General features: G+C 48.1%; 1 protein-coding gene across 3 annotated transcripts in view; it reads left to right on the forward strand.

The window, feature by feature from the left end:
* The first annotated feature begins 294 nt into the window (after positions 1-294).
* GFRA1 (GDNF family receptor alpha 1) overlaps positions 295-26,959 on the forward strand; it is a 209,802-nt gene continuing 183,137 nt past the window's right edge. For all 3 annotated transcript variants that reach the window (XM_030335078.1, XM_030335079.1, XM_030335080.1), the window contains exons 1-4: positions 295-368; positions 670-963; positions 1,768-2,061; positions 3,249-3,332. In XM_030335078.1, the coding sequence (XP_030190938.1) occupies positions 924-963; positions 1,768-2,061; positions 3,249-3,332 (418 nt within the window). In that variant the 5' untranslated portion in view covers positions 295-368; positions 670-923. The remainder of the gene's footprint in view (positions 369-669; positions 964-1,767; positions 2,062-3,248; positions 3,333-26,959) is intronic.

The raw sequence follows: 26,959 nt of genomic DNA on the forward strand, positions 1-26,959 counted from the left end.
TGATGAGCCCGAGTCCAGGGCTCTGGGCGAGTGTGTGCACGGCGCGGACACCCGGGAGGCAGCGGTCGCACGGCGGGTAGGGGCGCGCGAACCGGGTTTCGGCCCCAGCCGGGACGTCGGTTCCCCATGGCCCCGCTGCCTCCGAAAGGAGGCGAGCCCAGGGAGGGGAGGGGGGACGGCGACCGGGGACGGCGATTGGTGGTTTGGGTGAAGAGGGCCGGCAGCGGAGCCAGCGAGCTGGCTGGAGGAGGGGGCGGCGAACTTCCAGGGAGAAGGGGCTCTTTCTGCGCCAGGGCTGGAGGAAGAGCTGCTGCCGCCGTGTGCTTCGCCTCCCGGCAGCTGCTGGCTCCGCTCGCAGCGCTCGGAAAGTAACGTTATTTATTTATTTGCTTGCGTTCAGCCTCTTGGGTTGGACCCGATAGACGCCCCTTGGACTTTGGGAGCCCGCGCCCGACCTCTCCAGCCCCCGCCCTGCCCTTGCGGGCGGCTCCCCGGAATACACGTACATGCCCTCCCCCCCGCGCCCCCTTCCTGCGCCCCGACCGGGTTAGGGGTGGGCCCTCACCCGGGCGCTAGAAAGTCCCCCAAGGCGGGAGCAGGGGAGGGCAGAGGGGCGGGGGAGGCTCTAGCGCTCTCGGCTCTCATTTCAAAGCGCGCTCTCCCTTCCAGGTTGGGTCAGACCTGAACCCCTAAAAGCGGAACCGCCTCCCACCTTCGCGCCAGCCGCCCGCCGGGAGCTGAGTCGCCGGCGGCGGCGGCGGCGGACGGACCCGGGAGTTTCGTCTCGCACTGGATGGAGCTGAACTTTGGGCGGCCAGAGCAGCGCGGCCGTCCGGGGAACGCTGTATGCTGAGCTCCCCCGGCGAGACCCAGCGGCGGCTCGGGATTTTTTGGGGGGCGGGGACCAGCTGCGCGCCGGCACCATGTTCCTGGCGACCTTGTACTTCGCGCTGCCGCTCCTGGGTAAGTCGAGGCCGCCGCTAGCTTTCCTACCCGCTGAGTCCGAGGGGTCCTCGCGGCAGCCCCTTCGAATTGCAGTGCGGTGGCTCTGGGTGTGGGCGGGCGAAGTTTCATTTGGGGGAAGGGGATCGTGAAGCCTCAGCACGCTGGGCTTCGGAGGCGGGGATGGCGCGGCACTTGCCCGCAGCTTTTTGTGCTTGGTTTTTAATTTCTGTGCCTTTTCATGCCCTATCCTGGCGGAGAGCGAAGGGGTCCGAGCCCTCCAGCCCCGGGACCCGCGCCTCCAGCGAGTCCCGGGAGCATGCGGAGGCGCAGCGGGCAGGTGGGGTGTGGGCCAGCATTGGACTGGGAGAGCAAACTTGGAAGGGAAAACTTTTTCCACCGAATAGCGTCTGAGCGCTCCCCGCCCGGCCGGCCGCGGACCGGGGCTCGTCCGCCCCGCGCCCGGCCCGCAGCCTCCCTCCTGTTCGGAAAGCCCCGGGTTGCAGTCGGGTGGGGCCGAGCAGCTGCTCCCGCCGGGCTCTGCCCCGGAGCGGCGGGGCGGGCACGCGCGGTGGGCGGCGCGCGCTGCGGGGCAAACCGCGAAAAGCCCGCAAAGCCTGGCTGGCTGGGGATCGGCGTGGGGGGTGGGGAGACCAAGGAGGCAGGAGGTCCCGGGGCGGGAAAAGGACTCCCCGGCGTAGAGGGGCGGGCCCGTTGGCTGCGCAGGGCACCCCAGAAGCCCGCTCTAGCGCGCGCCCTCCCCGGAGCCTGGGGCTTCGGGCCCCTGCCCAGCTGCCCTCACGCTCCCTCCCCCTCCGCCCGTAGACCTGCTCCTGTCGGCGGAGGTGAGCGGCGGGGACCGCCTGGACTGTGTGAAAGCCAGCGATCAGTGCCTGAAAGAGCAGAGCTGCAGCACCAAGTACCGCACGCTGAGGCAGTGCGTGGCGGGCAAGGAGACCAACTTCAGCCTGACATCGGGCCTGGAGGCCAAGGACGAGTGCCGCAGTGCCATGGAGGCCCTCAAGCAGAAGTCTCTCTACAACTGCCGCTGCAAGCGGGGTATGAAGAAGGAGAAGAACTGCCTGCGCATCTACTGGAGCATGTACCAGAGCCTGCAGGGTACGCGCCCGCCGTCCTCGCCCCCCACCCCTCCCCCTCCCCCCTCAAAGGCAGTCGGGCCCCTCGGCCGGGTCCCGCTGACCTCATCCGCGACTCGCTTCTCCCCAGCTGCAGAATGAGGACCTTTCATTGGCCCCCAGGGACAGCCGCAGCTGGTGTTTGCTGCCTCCCGAGCAGCATTTGTTGGGGCCTGGTTGTTGGAAAACCCATGAGGGGGTGGGGGACACCCCCGGGCCCCCGCTGACCTCTCTGAAACCTGGTCAGAGCATCCGAGCAGGAGCCCGTTAAAAGACTTGGCAGGAACTCACAACTTTTCTCCAAGGAGAGCTGGCTTCAGAGAATAATAATACAAAGACTTGCCCTGAATCGTGTCCGGACTCTCTCCCCTTTCTTCCTTTCTATCTATTCTGACATCAGATAAAGAATTAAGAATAAAAGGTCCAGTAGAATCTATTCTGTCTTAACCCCCCACAAACCTGATCAAAGGCAGATGTGTGAGAAAGCATTTGTCATCTTAGATTCCCTGAGTCTTGAACCAGCTGGTGTGGTTCAAACCTCGGTTAACACAGAAGTGGCTTTGAGAGAAAAAGGACCACTTGTCACAACCATCCATTCCAAGGGGAATTTGGGGATCCTTGTGTGCCAGAGGTGTCTGAGGTTTGTAAATCTAACACAAACGTTCAGTGCATTCATTCTCCATGGAGACTCACACCAAGAATTTGTAACCTACAGACTTGACCTCTCAGCTGCCACTTCCTCCAGAACCTATGCCTGTTGAATAGCCAGCATACCCGCTTTCTGACCACATGCCATGTTTAAGAGCAAAGACACGGGGGGCCTCTTTTGGGTCACCTTTCTTCCATTGGCTCCTGGAGGCAAGCTGGGCTGGTGACATCACTGGTTTCTTCCTCTCGTATTTCATTCCTTTGCAAAGAGTGGGAGAGTTTTCTGGCAAGATCAGGCTGGGTTGCTCTCCAGTGTTTTCATGGCACTCTGGGGAGAGCAAGGACAACAAAGGCGGAGGGAGGGAAAAATATCCATGGCCGAATAGATGCCTTTGAGATCTTTGAAAGTTTCAGCATCTTTTTGTTACACAATCATAGCATAATTAGAATTTAGATTCAATAACAACTGTCTGAAATATGCCTGTTTTCCAGATCTAAGCCCAGTCATTCTGTTGTTTTTAGGAAATGATCTGCTCGAAGATTCCCCTTATGAACCAGTTAACAGCAGATTGTCTGATATATTCCGGGTGGTCCCATTCATACCAGGTAAGCAGATTCGTGCTTCCACTCTGATGCCTCTGCCTGCTTGAAATCCATTGGCTTGCATTCGCTTTGGCTCTCAGATAGTGTATAAGTAGATATTGGAATGGCACAGTGTTTCTGGGAAATTAGAAATAGGATGATGATAATGAAGAGGCAGAATGCCTAGAGATGATTGTATGACTTGAAAGTAATTCTAAATGAAGTAATGTGGTGTGGTGATTTGAAAGGTTGGAGGGAGGTGATTTGGTTGCATTTTTTTTTTTTCACATTGAAATATGATTGGCTGGCTCTTGCATAGGGAGTGCTACTTCTGTCTGTAGGTGGCAATCATATTCCCTTCTTGCTACACACCATTCACTGTGCCTCCCTGCAAAGGGATCAGTTTAAATGATGCCACTTACTTTCCGAGACTTCTGAAGATAATCTTAGATTGTTGAAGAATCTCGGACGGACCCACAGGTCTGCCTTTGATTTGAAAGATTAAACTCTACCATTTGTTAACAATTCTATTTTTAATTTTTCCTGAGCAAGTGTGGGCATGTATAAAAGAATGTATTACTGCTCCAATGGCCCTTTAAAAAGTGGTCTCGCTTCCCGGGATTTGTTTGGTCTCCTTTTGCAGTTCTACATTTGTTTTGGAAGTGCACTTCGTTGTAGAATTACGTTTGTCATAACACTGGCGTTCAGGCAGCTCCATAAATAATGAGCAAGGTAGTAGTTTCTCTTAATGACATACAGATTCCAGACTGATGTTGCCTTTCTTTGTTTACAGTTAAGACATTTTCTCAAGTGTATACAGCCGTCACAGATTATATGTTTTCTTGGTGGTTCTACATGGCGGTTCAGGTTGAATTCTATGAGATGATGGTTTGTGACTGGTGAGGGTGTCCTGGTTTCTAACGTTTCTTAAACGTTTTCTGTTTTCCTGCAGAAAGCCATAGACAGCCAAGGGAGTATGTAAATAGTGATACTATGTGTGGGTGTATTATACATACATTCACAGACATCCTTTGAGTACCTACTACGTTCTAGCCATTGGGATTTTGGCAGTGAGCCAAACAGATGTCACCCCTGCCCTCGTGAATCTTAGAGACAGCCAGCAACTGGCGTTTATTAAGCCCCTCTTATATTCCAGGCACGATGTTAAGAGCTTTTCATCATGAACTTAGGTAACAATCTTCACGTGAATCTTAGATATTATTATTTCCACTTTAGGAATGAAGCAGTTGAAGCAGTGTGAAGTCAGGAAACCAACCCAAGACCACAAAGCTCATGATCAGTGACACCAGAACTTAAACCTAGATTTGTCTGATTCTAGGCTTTTGTAATATCTGCCCCTAGCTGTTCAGGGCGCGGTCTTTTGACCAGTGGCGTGGACATTGCCTGGGAATTGGTTAGAAGCGTGGGATCTCAAGCTCCATCCCAGACCTACTGAATTAGAATTTGCACTTTAAGAAAATCCCTGGACTGGGTGCTTCATATACACATATAGCTTGAGAAGCATTCTTCTACATTATTCTGTTTTTTTGATTCAGAGGAAAAAAAGTGTGTGTTTGTGTGTGTGTGTGGGGGGGGGGGCGCACGCACGTCTACACGTTTTTTGGGATAAGATACAAGGGTATAAGTTTAGCACCAGAGACATTCGTGTATTATCTAAACAATACTGATAATTTCCACTCCAAATCCCTACTAATGCTCCCTGTCCCCTTGGCCCCTCTAAGGCAGTGTCTCAAGCCCTGGAAGAAAGACCCACAGACACATCTGGGCTCTCATGGGAGCAAGTCTGTAGGAGCTGGGGTGGGATGTGGCACACGGCATACTGGAGGCGAACCTGGCCTTCCTGGTCCTTTGAGGAGCAGTGCCTCTTGCCTGAACCTGCCCTGGGGAAGACTTACTCCTTAGTCTTTGTACTAAGATGCTTGGAGGGATTGAACCCCCCCCTGGGTACAGTAGGAGTGAGGAGGTGGGCAAGGAAGAAGGTTCATTTGGTTTTTAATTTCAGAACTGCTATGGACTATAGGACTTCAGCAAACTCATTTTCCCTGTCGGGGTCTCTCCTTGCTTGGTATAATGAGACCACTGAAGTAAATAATCTCTAGTCCTGACAGCTCATGATTCTGATGGAAGATTGAAGTCACCTCCAGAACCCATTCACTGTGGTCTTCAATGGTGTTTTCAATCCTTGCATTCATTCTACACTTAAAAGGGCTTGGCCATTCTCAGATACCACTGGTTTGTCTGAATTTCTTTTATGAATTTTGGAAGTTCTTCTGCATGGACCAAGTTTCACTCATTCATTTTCTTGGATCCCTTTCTCAGCCAGGTTTCTTTTCATAGCAGATATGAGCCTGAGGTTGTGAGACCTGTCCTGCTGAGAACCCAGAAGTCATAATGAATTAATCAGAGCCAGGAAGGCCTTGTCAGGAGCTAGGTTTTATATCTCAAGGGCATTGAATTTAGGTTCCAGTGCTAATGAGCTTTGACCTCTGACAGTGACCATGTCCCCTGAGTGGGCCTAGGGAAGCCAAATGGAACCTTGAGAGGCTTTAAGTCATTGAATAATGCATCTTACCCAGTTTGGCATTTGTAGGATAGAGAAAGACAGAAGAGCAGGATGACGAATGTTGCTTTCGTGGTTTGAATCCGAGTTTCTAGAACATCTCTTCTGTCTTGAAAATCTCTCTGACGAAACCAGGACAACAGGGCCTCTGCCTTTTACAGATATGGTAGCAATCACAGTTTCCATATTTGGGTTTCTTTGCCTAATGTGCAGAGAATGTTTATCCACGTACATTAAATGTGAACTGAATTGTCTCACCGAACAAGACATGTTTGACTTTCTTGTGTTTCCATTTTCTTTGGACTCCTCAAACCCACAGCCATCTTTGCCATTGTTTACTTGATCACCAAAGGCTGTGTTGACGTGCGATCAGTGGCCTGGCAGGAACAAGGAAGGGAGGAAAAGAAGATAGAGTCTAAAACCTATCATCTCTGGTCTGAAGCCTGCGCTGCAGGAGGGAAATCAGACAGCCTAGTCAGGCGAGAACTGGGGAGCTGCAGTGGGGAGTTGGAGGGACAGCCCTTGTGGAAACGTGTTGGTGGAAGCATTTGACCTTAAAAACACTTTTAAGGGCTCAAGGAGGTGCCTTTGTTGTGGGTTGATGCCAGAGTGGTTCTTAGAGGTCTCAAATGGGAAGAACCAGACCGTGAGGGGGAGTGCACAAAGGAAGGAGGGAGCCAGTGCCAAAGGAGGTTGGAGGAGAGGAGAGAACACGGAAAAGTGTCTTGGGAGCCAAGAGAGCAGAGCCACGTGGGCATACGGAGCCCCAGAGGACAGACCTACCACGTCTGTTTCACCTCTACCGTAACTTTCTGCTCTTTTCACCTCGCCTTTTCTTCTTCGTGAAAGTCCTAGAAGCAGCAAAAAGTACATAGTGATTCGAAAGGGAGATGAACGTGTTGGCCGTGCTTTTGGACTCTCTTGGGGGAGAGCAGAGTAACAAGAAATTTGGAAGGCACAGTGGGTGCCAAGAAAAGCCTGAGGATGGACAATCAGAGGGGAATATAAGCACCTCTGTGGCAGCAAGGGAAAAAGAGGGCTTCAGGGTCTAAAAGTATTGACTGGGAGGTTGGGTTTTGTAGAGAAGAGTCAAGAGACGCCAGCCTTTCTCAGACATAACCAAAGCCGATGGTACTGCAAACAAGAGACAAGATAGAGGTGGGGAAAGGGCGCTATTAGGATTTGAACATGCTGACTCTGGTTTGGGGAAAGACAAAGGTCTAGCTCTCTAGCTCTGTCATCATTTCCTGCCAAGTCCCAGGAGTGGCTTAGACCTTCCCAGGAAGCCTTAGGATCTTGACATTGGTTCCCACATACTTGGAAATCTATTGCTTCAGGAGAAGATGGCCCTAAACACTCTTTTGAGTATGGCTTCTCTTTTTCTGAATGATGTTATGAATAGTTAGCCATATTGAGCATTTCTGTTTTAATGTGTCATCGTATTTATGTCAGTATGAAAACAAAAAGCTTTCTTAAAACTTGTATATATCGAAGATGGGTCTTCTAAGGTCCTGCACTATCTTGTGAAATCAGGACAAGAGAGAGGTGTTTGTAAATACCAAGTACTGGGGTGTCTGGTGGCCCTTTGCTTTGCACTCGGCTCTCCAAAACAACTCTAATCACGTTTTGCCAATAGTTTAGGACCCCCGCTGTTCCTTGTCTGGCAAACTCCTCAGCAGGCCGGCTGGCGCCTGCCCTCCTTCTACAAACCCCGTCACCTCCTCTGCACTCAAGCGCACCGAGCAGTCCATTCCCCAGGTATTCCATGTGCATTCGCTGTTTTGTGCCTTTGCACATGCTCTTGCCTCTGTCAGTGCCTCGACACGTAGATCCAACTTCATCTCTGAGGGCCGTGCTGGCTTCCCCCAGACAGGCACCCTCTACTCAGGACTCTTTTATGCTGCATTTTGCTCTTGCCTTTATGATAGCAGTTTATCACAGTGTATTGAGCGGCCTTATGCATGTGTCTGTCTTTCCCGCTGGAAAGTTAGGGACCTGCTTGTTATGCCGAGTTTCCTGTCAGCATGGAGCATTCTTCCTGGCTCTGAGTAGCCATCTTGTTAACCATGGGTGCTTGGATATCAGGGAAGGGCCTTAGAGGTCTAGTCTGACCTTCTGTTTTTACAGAATTGAAGCTCAGACGGGGGAAGTGATTTGGCCAGGGCCACACTGCCTGAGGGTGGCCTCTAAGACCTTTGCCAGGACATGGCAATGCCATAGGGGAGGCCAATGTTGGCCTCTTTCTGTTCTGCATGCTTTCTGGACAAACTTCATCCGTTCCTGGGATGGAAGCTACCGCTTAGACTGACGACTCAGTGCCTTCCCTCTAACTCCGGCCTCTCCAGAGCTCTCAACCAACATTCCCAGCTGTGTCTTGCACAACTCCGTCCGGATGTATCTCAGTTACTTCACACCCAACGCATCCAAGACGGATCTCACCATCTCTCCCCTTTTCTCCTTACACCCTTCTCTTTCCGACTCTCCTGTCTTACATGTGACATTGTCTGCCTAAATCGTGAGCTTTGGGGTTACTTCCACCCTGTCTGCCATTCTCATTCCTCAGCCAGACCCATCACCAAGTCTTTTGCAGTCCACCGGCTGTCTTTTGAATTGCTCTCCTCTCTCCATTCCCTAAATATACTCAACTTGCACTTGAATGTTACATTGACCATCTTATTGCCATCACTGTGTCAAGTTCCTTTCAATCCAACCTGGCCTTCTCATTGGCAGGGCTTATCTTAGCACCCTGGTGACTGGTAGGAACAATCTGGCTTCAGTTTTCCTCCATAGATCCTTCCACTAACTGACTTTCCATCTCACCGCAGCTGCCCTGCGTCCAAACAAGCCAGGCCACTGTCTGCTGTCCCACCAGTGCCCTGGGCAGCTTCGTGCGTCCACACCTTTGTGGGTACCAGTGCTGGAGAATGAACTTATGCTCTGAGGCCTACCGGCCTGGGTGCATCCTAGCTCTGCCACTCACTTCGTTTTGGACACATCACTTGAGCTCACTGTACCTCAGGTTCCTCGCATATAAAATGAGATGAAGGTTATTACCTTATAGGTTCTTGTGGACTTGAAGACACTATATGTAAAATACTGGACAGAAGCATCGTTGATCCCCAGGAAGTCTCAGCCACTTTTCATGTGGTGCCAAGGTCACGTTAGCTGTTGGCTCGCTCCTGACTCCAAGACCGGGACTCTTTTCAGCAGACCTTGTTCCCTGGTCATGGAACAACGATTCTATATCTTGAAAAGGATGGCTATCCCAAGGCTTCAGGAAGGCTGCTCATAAACTACCTGGGACAAAAATGAAAAATCTATCCTTTATCTAAAGGGCCCTGGAGGAAAGGCCTGTCTCTTAATAACCCTGTTTGAGTCTTAACTTCCCTTTGGGGAAAGTCTTCCGTATTCCTGCTCTGAATCCCCCTGTTCCTCTGGGGCCCTGTTTTTATGTTCTTTGGTCAGAGGTGCCTGTGCTGCAGGTGGTGATAACCCGGGGTGGGGGCTCTTCCTGTGTTTAAGGATTCTTGTGATCAGCTTTCCCTTCTCAGCTTGACTGATTCCCATTCTTCTAACCTCTGCTCATAAATCTGCTCTCCAACGCCCCTCATAGCAGGAAGAATTACTGCTCCCTGAGAAGGGCATGCCTTAAACCTGGGAGATGCGTCCGTCTCCACAGGCCGTGCTGAGTACACTTACATTTCACTTTTGCAGACCATGACTTTCGGTTTTTATTTTCTCCTTCTCTTAGTCCCTCAGCAACTCATTTTTTTTTTTTTTGTAGAATAATAAGACATTACAAACAAGTAAAAAAGGAAAAGGAATTTAAATCAGCCTTAGTCACAGCTCCCAAAGATAGCCACTGTAAACATGTTGATATGAGACTTTCCAGAATGTGTTTTCCTTTAAATGTGAACGTGTATATACGTAGGTGTGTATACACACATCTACACACATATGTCTTTTTTTTCTTTTTCCAGAAATAAGGTAGTCATAGGCTACACGTACTTTCTTACTACCTGCATGTTGACCCGAGGAATGTATGTCTTCTTGTATCACTGACCACTTCCCGAAGGCAAACTTTATTAGATTAACTGTCAACCTCGAGAAGTTTCATGGAGAAAACAGCAGGTCACTCCAGGGTCTAGATACTTATGGCCAAGGCCTGAATGTTCCAGTGAGGGATGTGAAGCTAGAGAGAGCCAAATATTTTTGCATCGCAGGACCATAGGTCCCGTTACCGGAAGAGGGGAGATAAAACATCAGTAAGTGACAGGTAACGGCATGAACTGAAGATTGTGACAAGGTGCAAAATTATTTATAGCCAATAGGTCTGTCCTCATTCCTTCTCCTTAGTCCTTGGAAGTGTTTCTTTCTGCCATCTCTTAATTTTGCTGCTGCCCAAGCTTATTCTTTCCACAAGATGCTCTTTCTTGGGTCTCTGGGATATAGTACTGAATTTGCAAAAGAAGGTGTCAAGTCAGGATTGTTTGGTCCATGGGGTACTGTTCAGGAGTCAGGAGACTGGTGTTCTGTCTCCAGCTTTATCCCTCACTAGCCAGGTGACCTTGGGCAAGTGTCTGCCCTTTCTGAGAGGTAGCCACTCCTTTGATAAAATGAGGGCAGTGGACTAGAATGGTCTTTAACGTATTTTCCTTCCTTTTCTAAAGGGCCTGCATATTGAATCTTGAATTATTCTGGGACAGACTGTTTTTCTTTGCAGCAATTTCTTCATACCAAAGAAACTTGTGATCTTGGTATATATATTTTTCATATTACTAACACTTATAAAGCATGATTTATGCAATATATACCTTACTTGAACCAGAATGTGTTTAAAGCATCTCATTTGAATACATGGGAGAAAATGAAACAAAATAAGAAGTGAGTGGGAAAAGAGGGACAAGGGGAAAATGAGATAGGAAAGAGAAAAATGAAGCCAGGAGTGAGTTCAGTAGACACAATGCACGTCATAAGATTATATTTAAACAAATTAAATCATCAGAAGCGCCGTGTTTGTTTTACAGAGGGATAAATAAAATCCCTGGATTGTAGATGGAGTAGGACTTTTGGAGGTCATTCTCGTCCAATCCCTTTATTTCACTGATAAGAAATCTGAGAGTTCCATAAATTTCTAGGGCAGTAGAACATAAATTGTGCAGGACAGTGATGACAAGTAAAATTAGGTGTGTGTTTGTTTTTAAATTGATATTCGAAACTCTCCACATCCTGGCATTTCCCCACCTCCTTTATATTGTCCTTCCCCTGCTCAGGTCTGTGCACCTGTTCTGAAGCCATACTTGGTTTCTCCACAGTTAGGGTGAGAATCACAGCCATTGGCTTTCGTTCAGGAGGGTCGTTGTCTGTTGTTTTGGAATTGTTTCAGAATAAGGGTTAATTACTAAGTCTCTGTTTGGCAACAGGAGCCGATAGCCAGAAGGTTAATTTTCATATTTTTTCGGCCCCCTTCAGAGTTGTCTGCAGGGGAAAGTGAGAAATTATTTTTTGCTGTAAGCTCTCCCAGCCTTCAGATTAAAAAAAAAAATTAATCTTTCATCTGGAATTTTTTGTTAAAGAAGCTAACCGCTTCCCGTAATTTAGAGACTCAGCTAGCTGGGTCAGTGATGAAAACGAATGGGTGATTTGCATAAGGGGCTAATTTATTATGTCCCCTGGGCATTTCTTTCATCTCTTTCCATTCTAATTAATGTTCTAAGAGGGTCTATCACCATATCAGAAATTAGGGGTGAAAGCAGCCATTGTTAACCTTTATTCTTATGATTTTTTATCTTCTGTGATCTTTTAACCATTTTCTTTTCATATCCAAGAATTTACATAGATAGGGCTGGGGAGTGTGTGGAGAGGAGGTTTTGGGGCTGTGCTCTTTCACGAGCTTTATTCAAACAGTAGGTTGTTGTAAAAAAATAAAAATGACTCCGGATAGCTCTCCAACCACAGAGGGATTTGCAAAACATACAGAAGGGCACAACCATGGTGCAGAATTGTTTCTAAATTCGAGGCCTCTAAAACACATATAAACATGTATATGCACACAGAGGGAGATATATTTGTACGTCTGCCTGTATTTATAGTGTATGCGTGAATGTGGCTATCTATATTATTAAGCATTTCGCCTCCGAAAGATCTTCCTTGACATGTGTTGCAGTTGGTTCTGGCTGTGACAAAGGCAGCTGTGTGTGAGAGAGTGTGACACAGCTGAGGAAAGGCAAGAGAACAAGCAATTTCTTCGAAAATCAATTGCAATTTACTCCTACTAAATTGGCCCAGGGTCCGCCCCATCCAGGCATTAGCATATGACAGACTTTTAATCATTTGGTCAAATGGCCTATTTTTGGTCAAACCACAGTTCCCTCCGGGATGCTGCCCATCAGTACTAGAGCTCTGTAATCTCCAGACCTGCACTTTTTTTTGTTGCTTTTTTTAAGTGGAGGTGAGTGTGGGGAGAGAGTCCCCCGGGGTGTCCCGGCTGATCGTCCTGCACTGCCCAACCTGTTCATGGGCATTAGTTCCTTTCGGTCCCCCATGACACTTAGCAGCAGGTATTCTCTCTGATTTCCAAGACAGAGACCTGAGTCCAGAGAGGTTGAGTAGCTTTCCCAGGGCCACACTGCCCATGAGCGGAAGAGTGCAGATTTGTATCTTGTTCCTGTCTCCTGCTGTTAAGTGATGAACTTTTCAACACAGGCCTGGACCCTTTATTAAGGATATGCTGAAGGGAAGATCTGCTTCTCTCCTTCCTTAATTCCCCGTCTTGCCTGCTCTGTCTTCCACCTTCAAACACTGTTCGACAAAGGGCCTCTAAAGTTGAAATACGAGCCAATCTCTATTATTTTAATATTTATCCCTGCATTCTGTGGGGTTCTTAATTGACAACCGAAATCCAGAACACGCACGCTATTAAAACCATTCCTGCGGAACTGCAGAAATATTAACCAAAGAAGCAATTTCTGGATTGTATCTTTTTTTCATTGCAGTGTGAGATGGAAGGCTTCTAAACTAGAGCAGAATGCCTAGGGCCATTTTTTGTCATGTTGTCATATAAATAGCATTACACAGTGGTAAAGAAAGGAATATGTAGTTTAGTCCCACTTTAAGGTGACCTAATATGCTATTCATTTGTCTTTCACCATGCTGGTACCACTTTCCTTTCCGTCCCTCTGAATGGTCTAAGAAGCACCATGCCGGCTGTTATTTCTATTACCCTTTGCACATTATCGTTTGGTATACAGTTAATAATGTATGAAAATAAGTATTGATTGCATTCTTTGTAGGAACAGGCCAGCAGGTTTCTTAAAGCCCATGTTTATGAAATATTTCATTGATCCCTGTTACTATGAGTTTCAAATGCAGAAGATACCAGGAAATCCATGAATTCTGGGGAGCCCTCGTTGGAACCACCGTTTTCTTGTGCCCTTGAAGGTAGTAAGTGGCGTTCGAATGGGAAAAGGAGTGACTGCACTGAAACTCGAACCATATTCCCCATGATACGTCAAGAGGAATAAAAATAATAATAATTGCAACATCTGAGAGAGGTCATTAACTAAGCGTTTCGCGTGGAATAATTTGTGTCAACCTTATTAAATGGTAGGTACGCTTAGCCCCACTTGGTGGATAAGGAAGCTGAGGTCCGAATAAGAAACTTGTGTAGAGGTACACACCTAGGAATTGGTTGAGCCACATTCTCATCCAGGAAGTCTGGTTCCAGAACCCAGGCTGTAGCCCCCATTTGCAAATATGTAAGAGGAGAGATAGTCTGGGAAAGTTAGGTGCACAAACTGCATGAAGGATTATTAGGCACTTTGTACTGACTGACAGAGACAGTAGAGGCAGAGATAAAATATAATGCATATATTTATTTTAGGGTAAAGAGAAGAGTTGGTCAGTTTCTGTGATCTCTATCAATTTTCGGTACTTCAGCGTGATGGAGTGACATTTCTGCCAAATTCCCTCATTGCATATTTATTTATTGAGAACTTACCAAGAGCCTAGTATGAAGCCTGGGTGATTCAGGAGTAAATAGGACCCGGCCATTGCCTTCTAAAACTTTTCTTTTTGGTTTAGGAATAGGTATAAACAAAAGAAATCATGATGCAAAATGGTGAGTGATTGAGAAGAACTTCACCAGGCTCACAAGTAGCCCCAGGGAGGGCTATTCACCTGACTTGATGGGAGTTGTGGGTCAGAGAAGGCTTGCTGAAGGTGACTTGGGGCCGGGTTTTGAGGAACGGTTAGGAGTTTGGTAGGTAGAGATGGTTGGGGAGGGTATTCGAGGCAGGGGCAAAGGCATGGAGTGTCCAGGGTGCTAGTGTTAAGTCGCTTGCTATGGCCGGAGCGCAAGGTACAGACTGTGGTGAGAGAAGAACGGGACAGAGAGGCGGGTTTGCCACACTCCGGGGCTTGGCCTTTGTCTCAGCAGAACCGGAGAAAGATCAACCGGACTCCTTTACCTCAGCAGTGCTGCATTTTTAGGTTGAATCATATGAAATTGCCACTTTTGGTAGGTCAGCGTGTTACAAAAGCAGTAGTCGCATCTGGTTCGGCTTAGTACGTTCTGTGTCCTCAAAGCATACAAGGGCTCTGGGTGCTCCTAGACTAGAGGATGACGTAGGCCTGTTAGCATGAGTAGTAACTTCTTATCACACAGGGTACCTTCTGGGGAAGGAAACAGTGAGGCCAGGAGCCCTGTGCTATTAGCCTCCGTTCCTGGTACCTTCTTCCTGCGGGGAGAGAAGGTGCACCAGGCCCCAGGATGCAAAGACCAAGCGCTCACAGCTTCCCATTTAGATGCCAGCGGTGCGCAGAGGCGTGGGGGTCAGTGGGGCCGCCTGGTCCTCACAGGGTGGTCCTGGGAAGGCGGCTGGAGGCACCCGTAGAACAGATGACAGCAGAGCAGACAGGTGCCCGGAGGAATGAGTGCAGGAGGCAGAGCGGTCCGGAGCCAGGGCCTGGAGGGTCTTAATGATCGTGGTGGGAGAGAACGTCCCTGAAAATCATTCCTTATATGCTGAGTTGCCTGGCGGGTAAGAGGAGGCCTCCGCTGGTGGGCGGTGGGAATGTGGACAGTCTGGGCCCCCTGAGAGGAATGAGTCTCCGCCTCCCTTTTTGCGTCATCCCCGTCCCAACCCCAGTGCTGCCCTCTGTCCTGGGCCCAGGATGGGCTTCTGCCTTTTCCCTTCGAGACCAGTGGCTCAGGTTGTCTCCTTGGATGGGAGGCATGGCCCTCCCAGCTTCTCTGTGGACCTTTCAACCCCCGTTGGGTAGTACCTGTTTAGAGGACTCGACATAGGGGCTTGTGTTTCCTCTGTTTTCTCTATACTATCTCATTCTTCTGGTGCCCTAATCCCGTGTCTCACTTGGCTGTTTCCTGCAGCAGTCTCTCAACTTGCTTCAGAACGTTTCGCAAGAGAGTGTCTGAATAAAAACTCAAAGATCCTGAATGCAAGGAGCTGTCTTAATTGAAAGAGATGCCCGCTCACCCCAGGGCACGCCTGGCGAGGGAAGGATTGAGGAGGGGCGGCCGCTGGAACTGGAGCTGGTAATTACTGCAGCTCACAGAGCTGGGTCTGAAGAAGTGACCGGACCCTCCCCTGTGTCCTTTCTTGAGCCCAGGGTGTGTTTATGACATTGTTTTCATGCTATTGTCGGAGGGGGAGCAGGGAGAGAGGGCGCTGCCCTTTTTGGCTGTAACTGATCTCCGGGTAGGAACGCACCCAGAGCTGGGCAGCACTTTCCCACATGAAGAATCAGCAGGCAGACCATCTGCATTCATTCCAGAGATTGGGGTGGGACCGGGGAGGGGCAGGAGATGAGGTCCTGATGATCCGGGGAAATTATGAAATGTCTAAGAGCAGAGGCACAGAGCAAAAGTCTGGGGGTTAAGCACGCCCAGATTTACGTTCCACGTTCCAGCACTTACTAGCTGTGGGAGCGCGGGTAAATAGTTACCCAGTTCTAGGTTCTGTATCTCAAAATGGGGATAATAATAGTATCTAATGCATAAGGTTATTGGAGGTAACACTTAGGAAGAGTGCTCAGAAGCGCCCAGTAAATGGTGGCTGAGTGACTGCCAGTCTCTACCTCCCTTCTTCCTCCTCTCCCAATTTATTAGCACGAAACAGGAATGGTAGATTATTTGAGTGGATGTAGATCTCGTCTGCTCTGAAAAAAAACAAACAAACAAACAAACAAACAAAAACCAAAATGACAAGGAGAAAAAAGAGAGGGAGACTTTAATAGCCGTACCTGAAGTGAAGATCACCAATTCAGTTCAGTCCAAAACATGGATTATCTACTCTAAAGTAACAGTAGTCACATTCTTGGAGAACTCTCTCTGTGCCTGGCACTGTGCTGGCTTCTAGGGACATGGTGGAGAACCAGAAAGAAAGCTCAGGGCAGAGTGAAGTGCCACGGAGGGAGAGGGGAGGAGGAGGAAAGACGAAAGGAACTCGATGGTAGAAAGAAAGTTCTAGAAGGAGGTGGCAGGGACTCCTGGGGTGCAGGGATCTGGGGAATGATTCCAGGGGAGCCAAGGCACACTGGTGGGAAAAGTAAAGGTGTTCACCCAGCACGGAAGTTTATACTGGATATGCTGATTCTGTGTTGAGTGGATGTGGGTGTGGTGAAAGCCTAGCGGGTTTTTATTACTATTATTATTTTCAAGGCTGTTTAAAAAATGTAATGTTTGCAAAACAAAGTGGAAACAGTCGACGCATTGTTTTCTCTTAGTGGTATAGGGTTCACTGGCTGTGGGTACTTTTTCATCCTTGTCTTCCAAATTGTAATTTTCAAAGATGAGACGTTTCATATTCAAGAGTTTCCTTTGTCTGAAATAAATTATTCATTTCTACCCAGTTTCAGAAACAATGAACATAATACTTAATGCATCACAATTAAGCGGGTGTAGTTTCATATAAAATTATGTTCTATGCATTTTGGTGGCAAACAAAGCAACGTCTCCTGTATCTTGTCGACACTTGTTCCTCATAAGCAAAACATAAAGATTAGAGACTCAGAAATGTGTTTGTTTTCCTCTCCTGGTGGAGGAGGGATAAGTTTAGACCCGGGCAGCCTCATTTTGACATTTCCCAGCTGTTGGTGGCTACCTCGCTCTGCAGAGAAAGTGAAGTGACTGCTTCTATATCGTGCATGGGGTCAGGTGAGGGTCAGAATTCTTGAACACGACCCATTCATCCTAGTCCCCTTTGTCTGGATTCGAGATCTCTCTGGAATCCTCTCACCGAAGGGCATTGGCTGGGAGTGACTTACTTTTGGGTTTGGTGGCCACTGCTGTTTGAATGCCGGCTGCTTTGTCACGGGTACCTTTACCAAGGGTCCGGTTCTTGGAGTACCCTTCTCGTGACAAGGACTCCTCGCGAAAGCAGGCATTGCCAGCTAGGGGTGAGCTCTCCAGAGTAGTAAGCCTCTTCAGGCTTGAAGGTTTAGCTGTGATGGCCCCCAGGCATGTTTTTGAGATGCCTCCAACTCAAGTCCCAGCCCCAAGGTCAGAGTCAAAGCTGGCTGTGGTTGCCAGAGAGCAGTTGTGAAGACATTAATTGTGAAATGCCTGCCGTCTGCCCAGCAGGAGGGTTCGCGATGCCTTCATAGGTTATTTCGTCTGATGCTCAACAAAAGCCCTGAGCGTTGGCCCGGAGTGGGGGAGTGGGAGTGGGGAGGATTATTCACGTTTTACGTGAGAGGGAACCAAGAACTCAGAGAAGTCAAATGGTGTGCCTTAGGCTGCACAGCTAGCTGGTGGAGGATCCAGAACATGAGCCAAGTGCATCCAGCTCCAAAGGCCTAGCTCCTTTCATGCCCTTCCGCTTGTCGCCTGTTTGATTGTGAGGTCAAAACCCAAAGCAACCAAAGCAAGATGGATTCTCAGCTACCTCTGGTCTAAGCACTGGTTTGTATTTGAACGGGGAAAATGACGTCTTTCTAATTTTAGGGAGACTTAGGAAGAAGTGTCTGCACTTGGCCAGAAGTTTTCCCAGATGCTTCCGTGTTCTTGACCCTAGTTTAGTTTGTTGAGCGCCTGCCATGACTGGCGGGACTGACGTTGGGCCCCCAAGGATATGGGCCCTCTCGCGGTCTTGGCTTCCTCTCGAGTGCTGGTGCCACACTGGGTCCCTTGCTCCCACCAATATTTCCTGCGTGGGGTTCAGAGGACCCTGGAGTCTGCACTCTCAATTTGAGGAGCTCCTTTTTAGAGTTTATCCATGTAACTGCCTGCTGGATGGTTCCGTGAAGACATTCTGGCTAGAAGTCTGGCAAGTTCCCTATTAAGCTTGCCTTCTCTCTTCAACCTGGGGTGGGGGGGGGAGGGGAGGGGAGGCAGAGGCATGTTAGCATCTCAGGGAGGTGTTTTTCTATTTTGGGGGGAGCAGCGCCTGTGGTGGAAAGAATGTGGATTTGGAGTCGGGCCTGGGTTTGCATCCGGACTTCATCAGATCATGACTTAGGCAAGTTATTTCTGTCTCAGTTTCTTGATTTGTCAGATGTAGATAATATCTGCTCTGCAGAGTCACCGTGAGGTTGGGATCTCAGTGGTGTGTGTGTACAACGTACTGTGCGGGGGCCTCAAAATGATAGAAGTTCTTTTCTTTTAATGCTTATTTATTTCTGAGAGAGAGAGTAGGGGCAGGGCAGAGAGAGTGTTGGTCAGAGGATCCGAAGCAGGCTCTGCACTGTCGGCACAGAGCCCGACGCGGGGCTCGAACTCATGAACCGTGAGATCGTGACCTGAGCCGAAGCCGGACGCTTAACTGACTGAGCCACCCGGGCGCCCCTCGAGAAGTTCTCACTGAGAAAATGAGAGCGCACTCATTGGCCTTGAGACATCTCGCTGCACCGAGGGAAGGCGTGTGTGAGGATGGCCCTTGTCCTGGCTTTCCAGTTTGCTATCAGGTTCTGTGGCTGCTTCTGCAGACCCATTCGTGCGTTTGTAGTCGCAGTCTTGAGATGAACGATCGATGACCCACCGCCTGTTTCCTGTGTGATACAGGGCGGCCACACCCCGTCGTATGCGCCGGCTGCCTGCCTCCCTTGTTATAATCTGCAGCCCTGCCTTTTGGGTGCTTAATTTTCCCCAACCTTCCCCGCAGCCTGGCACCTGAGCGGAGGGTCAGTCTTCGACTTGTTCCTCCACACACCCTCTCCCTTAGTTAAGAGAAAGTGCAGCACACACAGATGGACCTTCCAGAAAGGGCTCTTATGCAGGTCCGGCCGGCGCTCGGCTCATGCTGTGGTGAACCCTGGAGACTGAGGGAAGGAGAGTTCTTGCGGGTTCACACGCAGGGTGAGTATCCTGACTCGAATGGGAATTTTCCTACCAAGAGCAGGACCAGATAACTTTTTAGATAAGCACTCTGATGTGGGCCAGAAATTCCGGGCAAATATTTACCCTAGATGTAAAACACCAAGTTAAATGTTGTTTAGAAAACCCTAAAATAGAAAAATTTATACTCGGGGGTTTATATTTGGTCATTGTAAACACAAAACAAAACAAAAGGACTGTGTTGTTTTCTGTTTCTTCTGCGCGGCCTCTTAGAATACAGAATGATGACAACGCGGTGGCCTCCCTTGCCTGCCCGTTCCTGTACCTTCCCCTTGCTCGTTCAGCCTTCTTCCGTGTTCTCCTCTCAGAACATACCTCCCCCCTGACCAGAGTGACTCTGGTGACTTTGCTCTGTAATCCCTGACCATGGACTTGGCCCCGTCTCACCGGGGGGAACCTCATGAATCTCCACATGCTGAGCGTGGATGCCGGTGTTTCCAGGCTTTCCTCCCCACCAGCTTCCAGGAGTAAAGGAATACTATAGACTGTGGCGTTTAAACTCCCAAAGGACTGGCCTTGGGGACTTGAGAAATTCTTGGCATGTGTCAAGTCCCTGGGTTTGAGTCTCTGAACGTCCCATTAAATAAGTTGCTTCTTTGGCTAGACCCTTCTGTTCCTCTTTGGCAATGCACAGTGTATGGGTCAGACCATCGGTTCTAAGCTAGCAAGTTCACGTATTTTGTGCTGTCATTGTCCTGTGGGGGAGGGGTATGAAACTCTGAAAGCTGTTCCCAACCCAGCTGTGTCGGTCGAAAGTTGTTGTGCAACAAACAGATGACTTCCCCGGGAACTTCCTGTTCTGACCTGCCACGTGCCCTTCCGTGATTTGTCAAGGATCTTTGGGTGACTTCAACAAATCGTTGACAAAATTTTTAAATATCAAGTTTTAAAATACCGGCAAATATTTAGCAAGCCAACCTTTGTGGGTGGGGCATGGTGCTAGCTCCTGAGGGCTTGGGCACAGACAAGACAGATGAGGCCCCTGAACTCATGAAGTTTACAGTCTAGCAGAGGAGACATAATGAATTAAAACAAGCATTTTTTGATGGCAGTGAGTACTCTGAAGAAGACAGACCGCTGTGACAGCAAATGGAAGGGAAAGGGAAATCCCGTCACACAGGGAAGTGAGAAGGGAATTCTTGGAGGAGGTGACTTTGCCCTGAGACCTAAATGTCAAGGAAGAACTGACCATTCTCCTCACTGGCTGAAGTGCAACATTAGAACGCCAAGGGCTCTAGGGGGGTAAAAGGCTGGTGCAGTTCTTCACGAACAGGGATGCCAGGCTCCTGGGAGCCTGTGTGTCTTTGTCTCTGATGATCACCTCTTGCCGCCTGGGGCAGGGAAACAGTGATGGGGTACAGATCACCACCAGGGGTTCCACTAGGTACCTGTGGCCGGAGGGCAGTTGGTGGTGGGAGCAGTGAGAGGCTTTAGGGCCATTGCATCTGCTTTTGGGGGTGCTCGTGTAACTTATACCAAAAAAGCATCCATGGCTGCATCCCCCCACTCCAGGACTCTGAGATGCGAACAGAGCAGCTGTCTGAATTGGAGACTGTATCTGGGTGTGACCAAAGTGACCAACTTTGCCCTGTTGCCTTGAAAATGTAATTCTTCAGTGACAGTTCTTTGTTGGGGGCTGGGTTCCTATTCTCTGTTGATTCGTCTCTCTTATAAAAAGAATGCAGAGGGAAATAATTCTAGAATGTTGGAGTTGAAAGAGTCTTTTATGGCCCCCAAGTCCAGGTGTCGGTGGATGCATGGATGACAGAACAGGAGACCAGAATGGTTAAGGAGCGAACTGGTCCAGGAGCAGAGTCCCACACTTCTTTCTCTGCCCTCAGTAGACATATGCAGAATGTCCAAGTAAAATAGGCCTGAAGGGTGGGGAGACTTGAAGCTGTGACGACTTTGTCTCTGCCGGCATCTGGACTGTCCTCGGAAAAGGAATTCTTAAGTAATTGGCTTCGTGCCCACTTCTCTGGCCTCATCTTGTCTCATTCTCTTCCAGAAGGGCACAGGGACTCTGTAGTCACTCTGCCTTTTTGCTGCCCCTCAAATACATCAAGACTACCTCTAACAGGCTTGCCTAACAAAGGGAAATTGTTAGCTCTTGGAATTTATAATACATCCAGAGGTAGGGCAGATTTCTGGCACTGTCCCCAAGAACATGACTTCTTTTTTTTTAATGTTTATTTATTTATTTTGAGAGAGAGAGAGAGAGAGAGAGAGAGAGAGAGCATGTGTGCACAACAGTGGAAGGGGCAAAGCGAGAGAGGGAGAGAGAGAATCCCAAGCAGCTTCTGTGCTCTCAGCACAGAGCCTGACTTGGGGCCCTATCCCACGAACCATGAGATCATGACCCGAGCTGAAATCAAGAGTCGGATGCTTAACCCATGGAGCCACCAAGGGTTGGCTTGTGAACCCATGGAGTTCACAACGGCACCATGTTCTTGTGCCACAAGAACATGACTTGACCTTCAGTCTTGGATCTGCCCCTTTGTATTAGGGTATCGTCCTCAGGGTGCACCCTTCCCCGGAAGAGTGACATCTTCCAGAAGCTCCGCACTTGTCCCTCAAGGTCACAAAAGGGCCTCAGCATTTCCAGACATCTCAGCCTCACACATGCCATCCTTGGCCAGGTACTTGGTGATATAATGGTGCGCAAAGTCAGATTGGCCCTGCCTTCATGGAGTTTATAGTCTAGCAGGGAGAGAGACACAAATACGTGGAAAATCCCAAGCGTAACAGGCGCTCTCAAGGTGAGGCTGGTGGTAAGAGCCTGTAATAGGGATCAGATGTGGGCTGGGTGGGACGAGCCCTCCAGGCAGGGAAAGGGCAAGGCCAGTGGCGTGAAGGAGCAGGCCCTGGGGAAGGCCAGTGTGAGATGAGACTGAAGAAGTGGCCTCAGGCTGGTTAGGACTCCGCGGGGAGGAGCAGGCCTGCATTCTCAGCCTGTGTGCCTAAACATCCGAGTGTAGTGTGGCGGGAACTGTGGGGCCTGCGTGGTTTGCTCAGCCATTGTCGTCATTGTCACATTTGGGGACCGACTACACCCATCTGTGAAAAAGAAGCTTCTGGAGCACGAGTGCTGGCATACTAGGGATTTAATTCATTTACTTTTCAAAGACAGCTCCACTCTTTTAGGCTGGCCCCTCCACTCTCCCAGCCTCAGCTGTGACCTGGGCTCGTATTCATGCCTGCCCTAGGTACCTTATAGCCTTGTTGGCAGGCTTGCTTGAAATGACACACGGCAAATGCTTTGTGAACTCCACGGTTCAAAACCAAGTTGTTTTGGGTGTTTTGATTTTCCTTCAACTGTGGGAAGAGATACAGATTCAAGACAGTTTGAAACCATGAGTCCTAGAACTTTGGGGCCGGAGGGAACCTGAGGGAGCTTTTGGTTAAACTGTCCAAGGTGAGATGTGAAGTGTTGAGGCTATCTACCAGCTGGGGGTTTGACGTCATCTCAAGGCTGGCTACCTCCTGTCTTCTGTGGGCAGCGGGTCCCCTCCATGCCTTTTAAGACTCCAGGGGAACTAGCAGCTGTTCCTCTACCCACCTGATTGGAGCAAAGCTGGGATGTTGTAAGTGAAGCTCAGGTCTAGAGACTGTGGGTCACTTGGCCCCAGCCTTACAGTGGGAGAAAGGCAAAGCCCCACCGTCTTCTAGTCTCCAGCTCTGTGGCTGCTCCCCTCTTCTCCCCCTTCTCCCTCACCCCCCCCGGACCATGTTCCAGAGGAGTGTAAGTACATAGATCTGTCTGATTCAGCCTGTGGAACACACCATTGGCTGCCCAATTTGCCTCATATATTTTTCAAAGGGAACTACTGTGGGGCACCTGAGTGGCTTAGTCGGTTAAGCGCCGACTTCGGCTCAGGTCACGATCTCATGGTCCGTGAGTTCGAGCCCTGCATCCGGCTCTGCGCTGACAGCTCAGAGCCTGGATCCTGCTTTGGATTTTGTCTCCCTGTCTCCCTGCCCCTCCCCCACTCATGCTTTGTCTCTCTCTCTCTCTCCCTCTCTCTGTCTCTCTCTCAAAAATAAATATTTAAAAATTAAAAAAAAAAAAAGGAACTACTGGGGTTAAAGAAGTCTATAAAAGCATCACTGAGTAATTGATTAATTCTACAAGTATTTTCTGAGTGCCTTCTTTGAGCCAGACGTTGTTCTCTATGTTGAGAATATGGTGGGAACATGCCAGATAAAGGTCCTGCCCTTGAGGAGCTTCCCTTCCATCTGGAGGGGAGGTAGATGATAAAGGAATATGTAATGAAGACAAAGGGAAGTTACGGGGTAGAGAGTGGAAGGGGGTAGGCACTACTTTAAATAGAAGAAGCCCCCTCTGGTGAGACATTTGACCAAAAGTCACAGTAAAATCTGGTAAAGAGACTTTGAGGTTGAGAAGCAGCCAGTGGCCAGGCCCAGTGGGGGGGGGGGGTGGGCCAGGTGGGACCAAGGGAACAGAATGACAGGTCAGAATGCAGTGGAGCGAGTGAGGGTAGGAGAGAGCCAGTGAAGGGCTGGTCACCCCCTGGCTGGGGGACCTCGTGAGCCATGATAAAGACCGGGATTTATTTCAAGTGTGATGAGAGGCTCTTGGAGAGACGAGAGGAATTTCGATAGGGTAATGGCATAATCTTATCTAGTTTTAGAAATATCTTTGGATTGTGGGTCTTGGTTCTTGTAGGGCAAGAGGAGAAGCAGAAATCCTGGTTAGAAGACTGATGGAGCACCAACTCCAGAGCGGATGGGGACTCACACTGCATTAGTGATAAGAAGCAGTTAGTTCCAGGCAATGCCCAGGATGTACTGATGGGGGGTGAGAGATAAAGAGGAGTCGGGGATGACTACTGGCCAGTGTTGGTGTTGTCATTTACCTGGATGAATGGTGGTTCTGTTTTCTGAGGTGGGGAAGACCAGGGGTGAGTGTTATTTTTGCTTTGGGAGTCGAGCATTTAGACTTCTATTTTGGACATACTGACTCTGAAATGCCTTTTGCTGTTCTGAGCAGATGTCTTCCTGTCTGCCTCTCTGGAATTCAGTCATCATGGAGCTGTTTGTTCATCCTGTCCATATTTTATGCTTTTACCGCATAGGTATTTCCATGAATGGTAATCCACTCTGGATGGGTGTTTAGGTTAGTTCCTTGCTTTTGAGATTACAAATAATGCTGCAATAATACTTTTACTCTGTCCTCTCTGTGCATAAATGGGGGGATTTACCCTTATAAATAGAACTACTGGGTATTTTGGACCATGCACATTTTTCGGGTAACAGTTTTATTGAGATATAATTCACATTATCGTTCAAGGAGACATACGGTTTCACCCTGTTTTTAAATCCTCCAAAGCTAGATTTTGTTTTCAAGTAGTCAGTACATTTTCAATTTACTAACATATCAAACCAGCTTCTCTGCTAATCCCTCTGGGTTGGTGTCCTTTTTGCAGATGTGTAGCTTTCTTTTTTTTAAATATTTATTCATTTTGGGGAGAGCACAAGCGGGGGAGGGGCAGAGAGAGGGGGAAAGAGGCTCTCTGTGCTGACAGGCTGACAGAAGCTAGCCTGATGTGGGGCTTGAACTCATGAACTGCGGGATCATGACCTGAGCTGAAGTCGGATGCTCAACTGACTGAGGCACCCAGGTGCCCCGTAGATGTGTATCTTTTAATAGTTACTTCATCAAGTGTCTGTGCAGAGTAATCATTGTCTTTATAAACACTTTCTTCTTTTCTTCAACTCATAGACTGTCTATTTTAGAACAGTTTTAGATCTACAAAAAATTGAGCAGGTAGCCCAGAAAGTCCCCATGTATTTTCTCCCCTGAGTCTTTCTTGAATTAGTATGGTGCATTGTTTCAATTAATGAGCCAGTGTTGATACTTATTATTAACTAAAGTCTCTATTATATGTTACCATTCCACTTTATGCTATATGGTTCTATGGGTTCTGACAAATATATAGTGTCCTGTATCCACCACTACAGTATCATACAGAATAGTCTAATTGCACTAAAAACCATCTTTGTTCCGTTGGTTTCTCTCTGCCCTTCCCCTGAGCCTTTGGTGACTACTGATCTTTTCATTGATTGCCGTTTGTAGTTTTGCCTTTACCTGAATGGCATGTGGTCAGAACCATACAGTCTTTGAGACTGCCTTCTTTCCCTTAGCAGTTGTACTTACGGTTTGTCTATATCTTTTCATGACTTGATGGCTCGTTTCTTTCTATCGCTGAATAACGTCCCATTGTCTGGATGTGCCACGGTTTGTGTATCCTCTCTCCTCTTGAAGGATATCTTCCTTCTAGCTTTGATTGCGTTCAGTTTTTGGAGATTGTGAATAAAGCTGCTGTAAATAGGTGTGTTCAAATTTTGTGTGTGTGTGGATATACGTTTTCCACTAATTTGGGTAAATGCGTAAGAGTGTGATTGATAGACTGTATTCTAGGTCCATGCTCAGCTTTGCAAAAACTTCCAGACTGTCTTCCAAAGCGGCTGGACAATTTGTGATCCCACTGGCAACACGAGAGCGCTCCTATTGCTCTGCACCCTTGTCAGCATTTGGTGTCATCAGGTTTTTGGATTTTAGCCATTTTAATAGGTTTATAGCAGTATCTCATGGCTGTTTCATTTTAATTTGCAGTTCCCTAATGGCATGTGATGTTGAATATCTTTTCATATGCTTATTTGCCATCTGTGTATCTTCTTTGGTGAGATGTCTGTTCTGGTCTTTGCCTCATTTTAACAATTGGGTAGTTTGTTTCCTTATTGCTGAGTGCAATATTTTGGGTACATATCCTTTATCATGTATGTGTTTCGCTGTGTTTTTTTTACATTTGAAAATGTCTTTATGTAGTCTTCATTTGTTAAGAAATGGATGGACTTTATTTACAAATGGCCTTCCATCAATACTATTTTTTGTTTTTTGTTTTAAATTTTACTTATTTATCTTGAGAGAGAGAGAGGTGGGAGGCAGAGAGAGAGGGAGAGAGAGAATCCCAAGCAGGCTCTGTGCTGTCAGAGTGGAGCCTGATGCAGGGCTTGATCTCTCAAAGCGTGAGATCAACGACCAGGGCTGAAATCCAGAGTCGGGTGCTTAACTGACTGAGCCACCCAGGTGCCCATTAGTCTTCATTCTTGAATAATTTACCTGAGTATTATGATATTCTACTTTGCTAATTATTTTCTTTCAGCAATTTTGCAACACCATTCCACCACCAGTTGGCATCTGTTATTGCTGATGTGAAGTCTGTTGTCAGTCTAACTGTCGTTCCTTTGACCCGTCTTTTTACTGTTCCTTCTTTCTAGTAGTTTAAGAATTTCCTGTTGTTTTTGTCCACTGATTTCATGGATATTTAGTCTGGTTTAATTTTTAAATTTCTCCTATTTGGTATTAGGTACATTTGATTTTTTTTTTTTTTTTTCCTATCTGGATATTTGTATCTTTGTTTAGTTCTGGAACATTCAGTGATTCTTCTAATACTTTTCTGTTCTCTCAAATTGTCTTCCTTTTGAACTTCTGTGAGACAGAACTCTTATTCTGTCTTCCATATCTAAGAACTTTGGATTCATGTTTTCCATTTCTTTATTTCTCTGAGGTATACTCTGAGTCAGGTCTATAGGCCCTGCCTTCCTAGTTAATTCTCCCTTTTGGGTTTTGTTGAATCCATCTATTGAGTTATTTATTTCAACAGGTATATATTTTCATTTTAGAATTAGGGT

Source organism: Lynx canadensis, chromosome D2 (assembly GCF_007474595.2).
Source record: "Lynx canadensis isolate LIC74 chromosome D2, mLynCan4.pri.v2, whole genome shotgun sequence".
Taxonomy (NCBI): Eukaryota; Metazoa; Chordata; class Mammalia; order Carnivora; family Felidae; genus Lynx; species Lynx canadensis.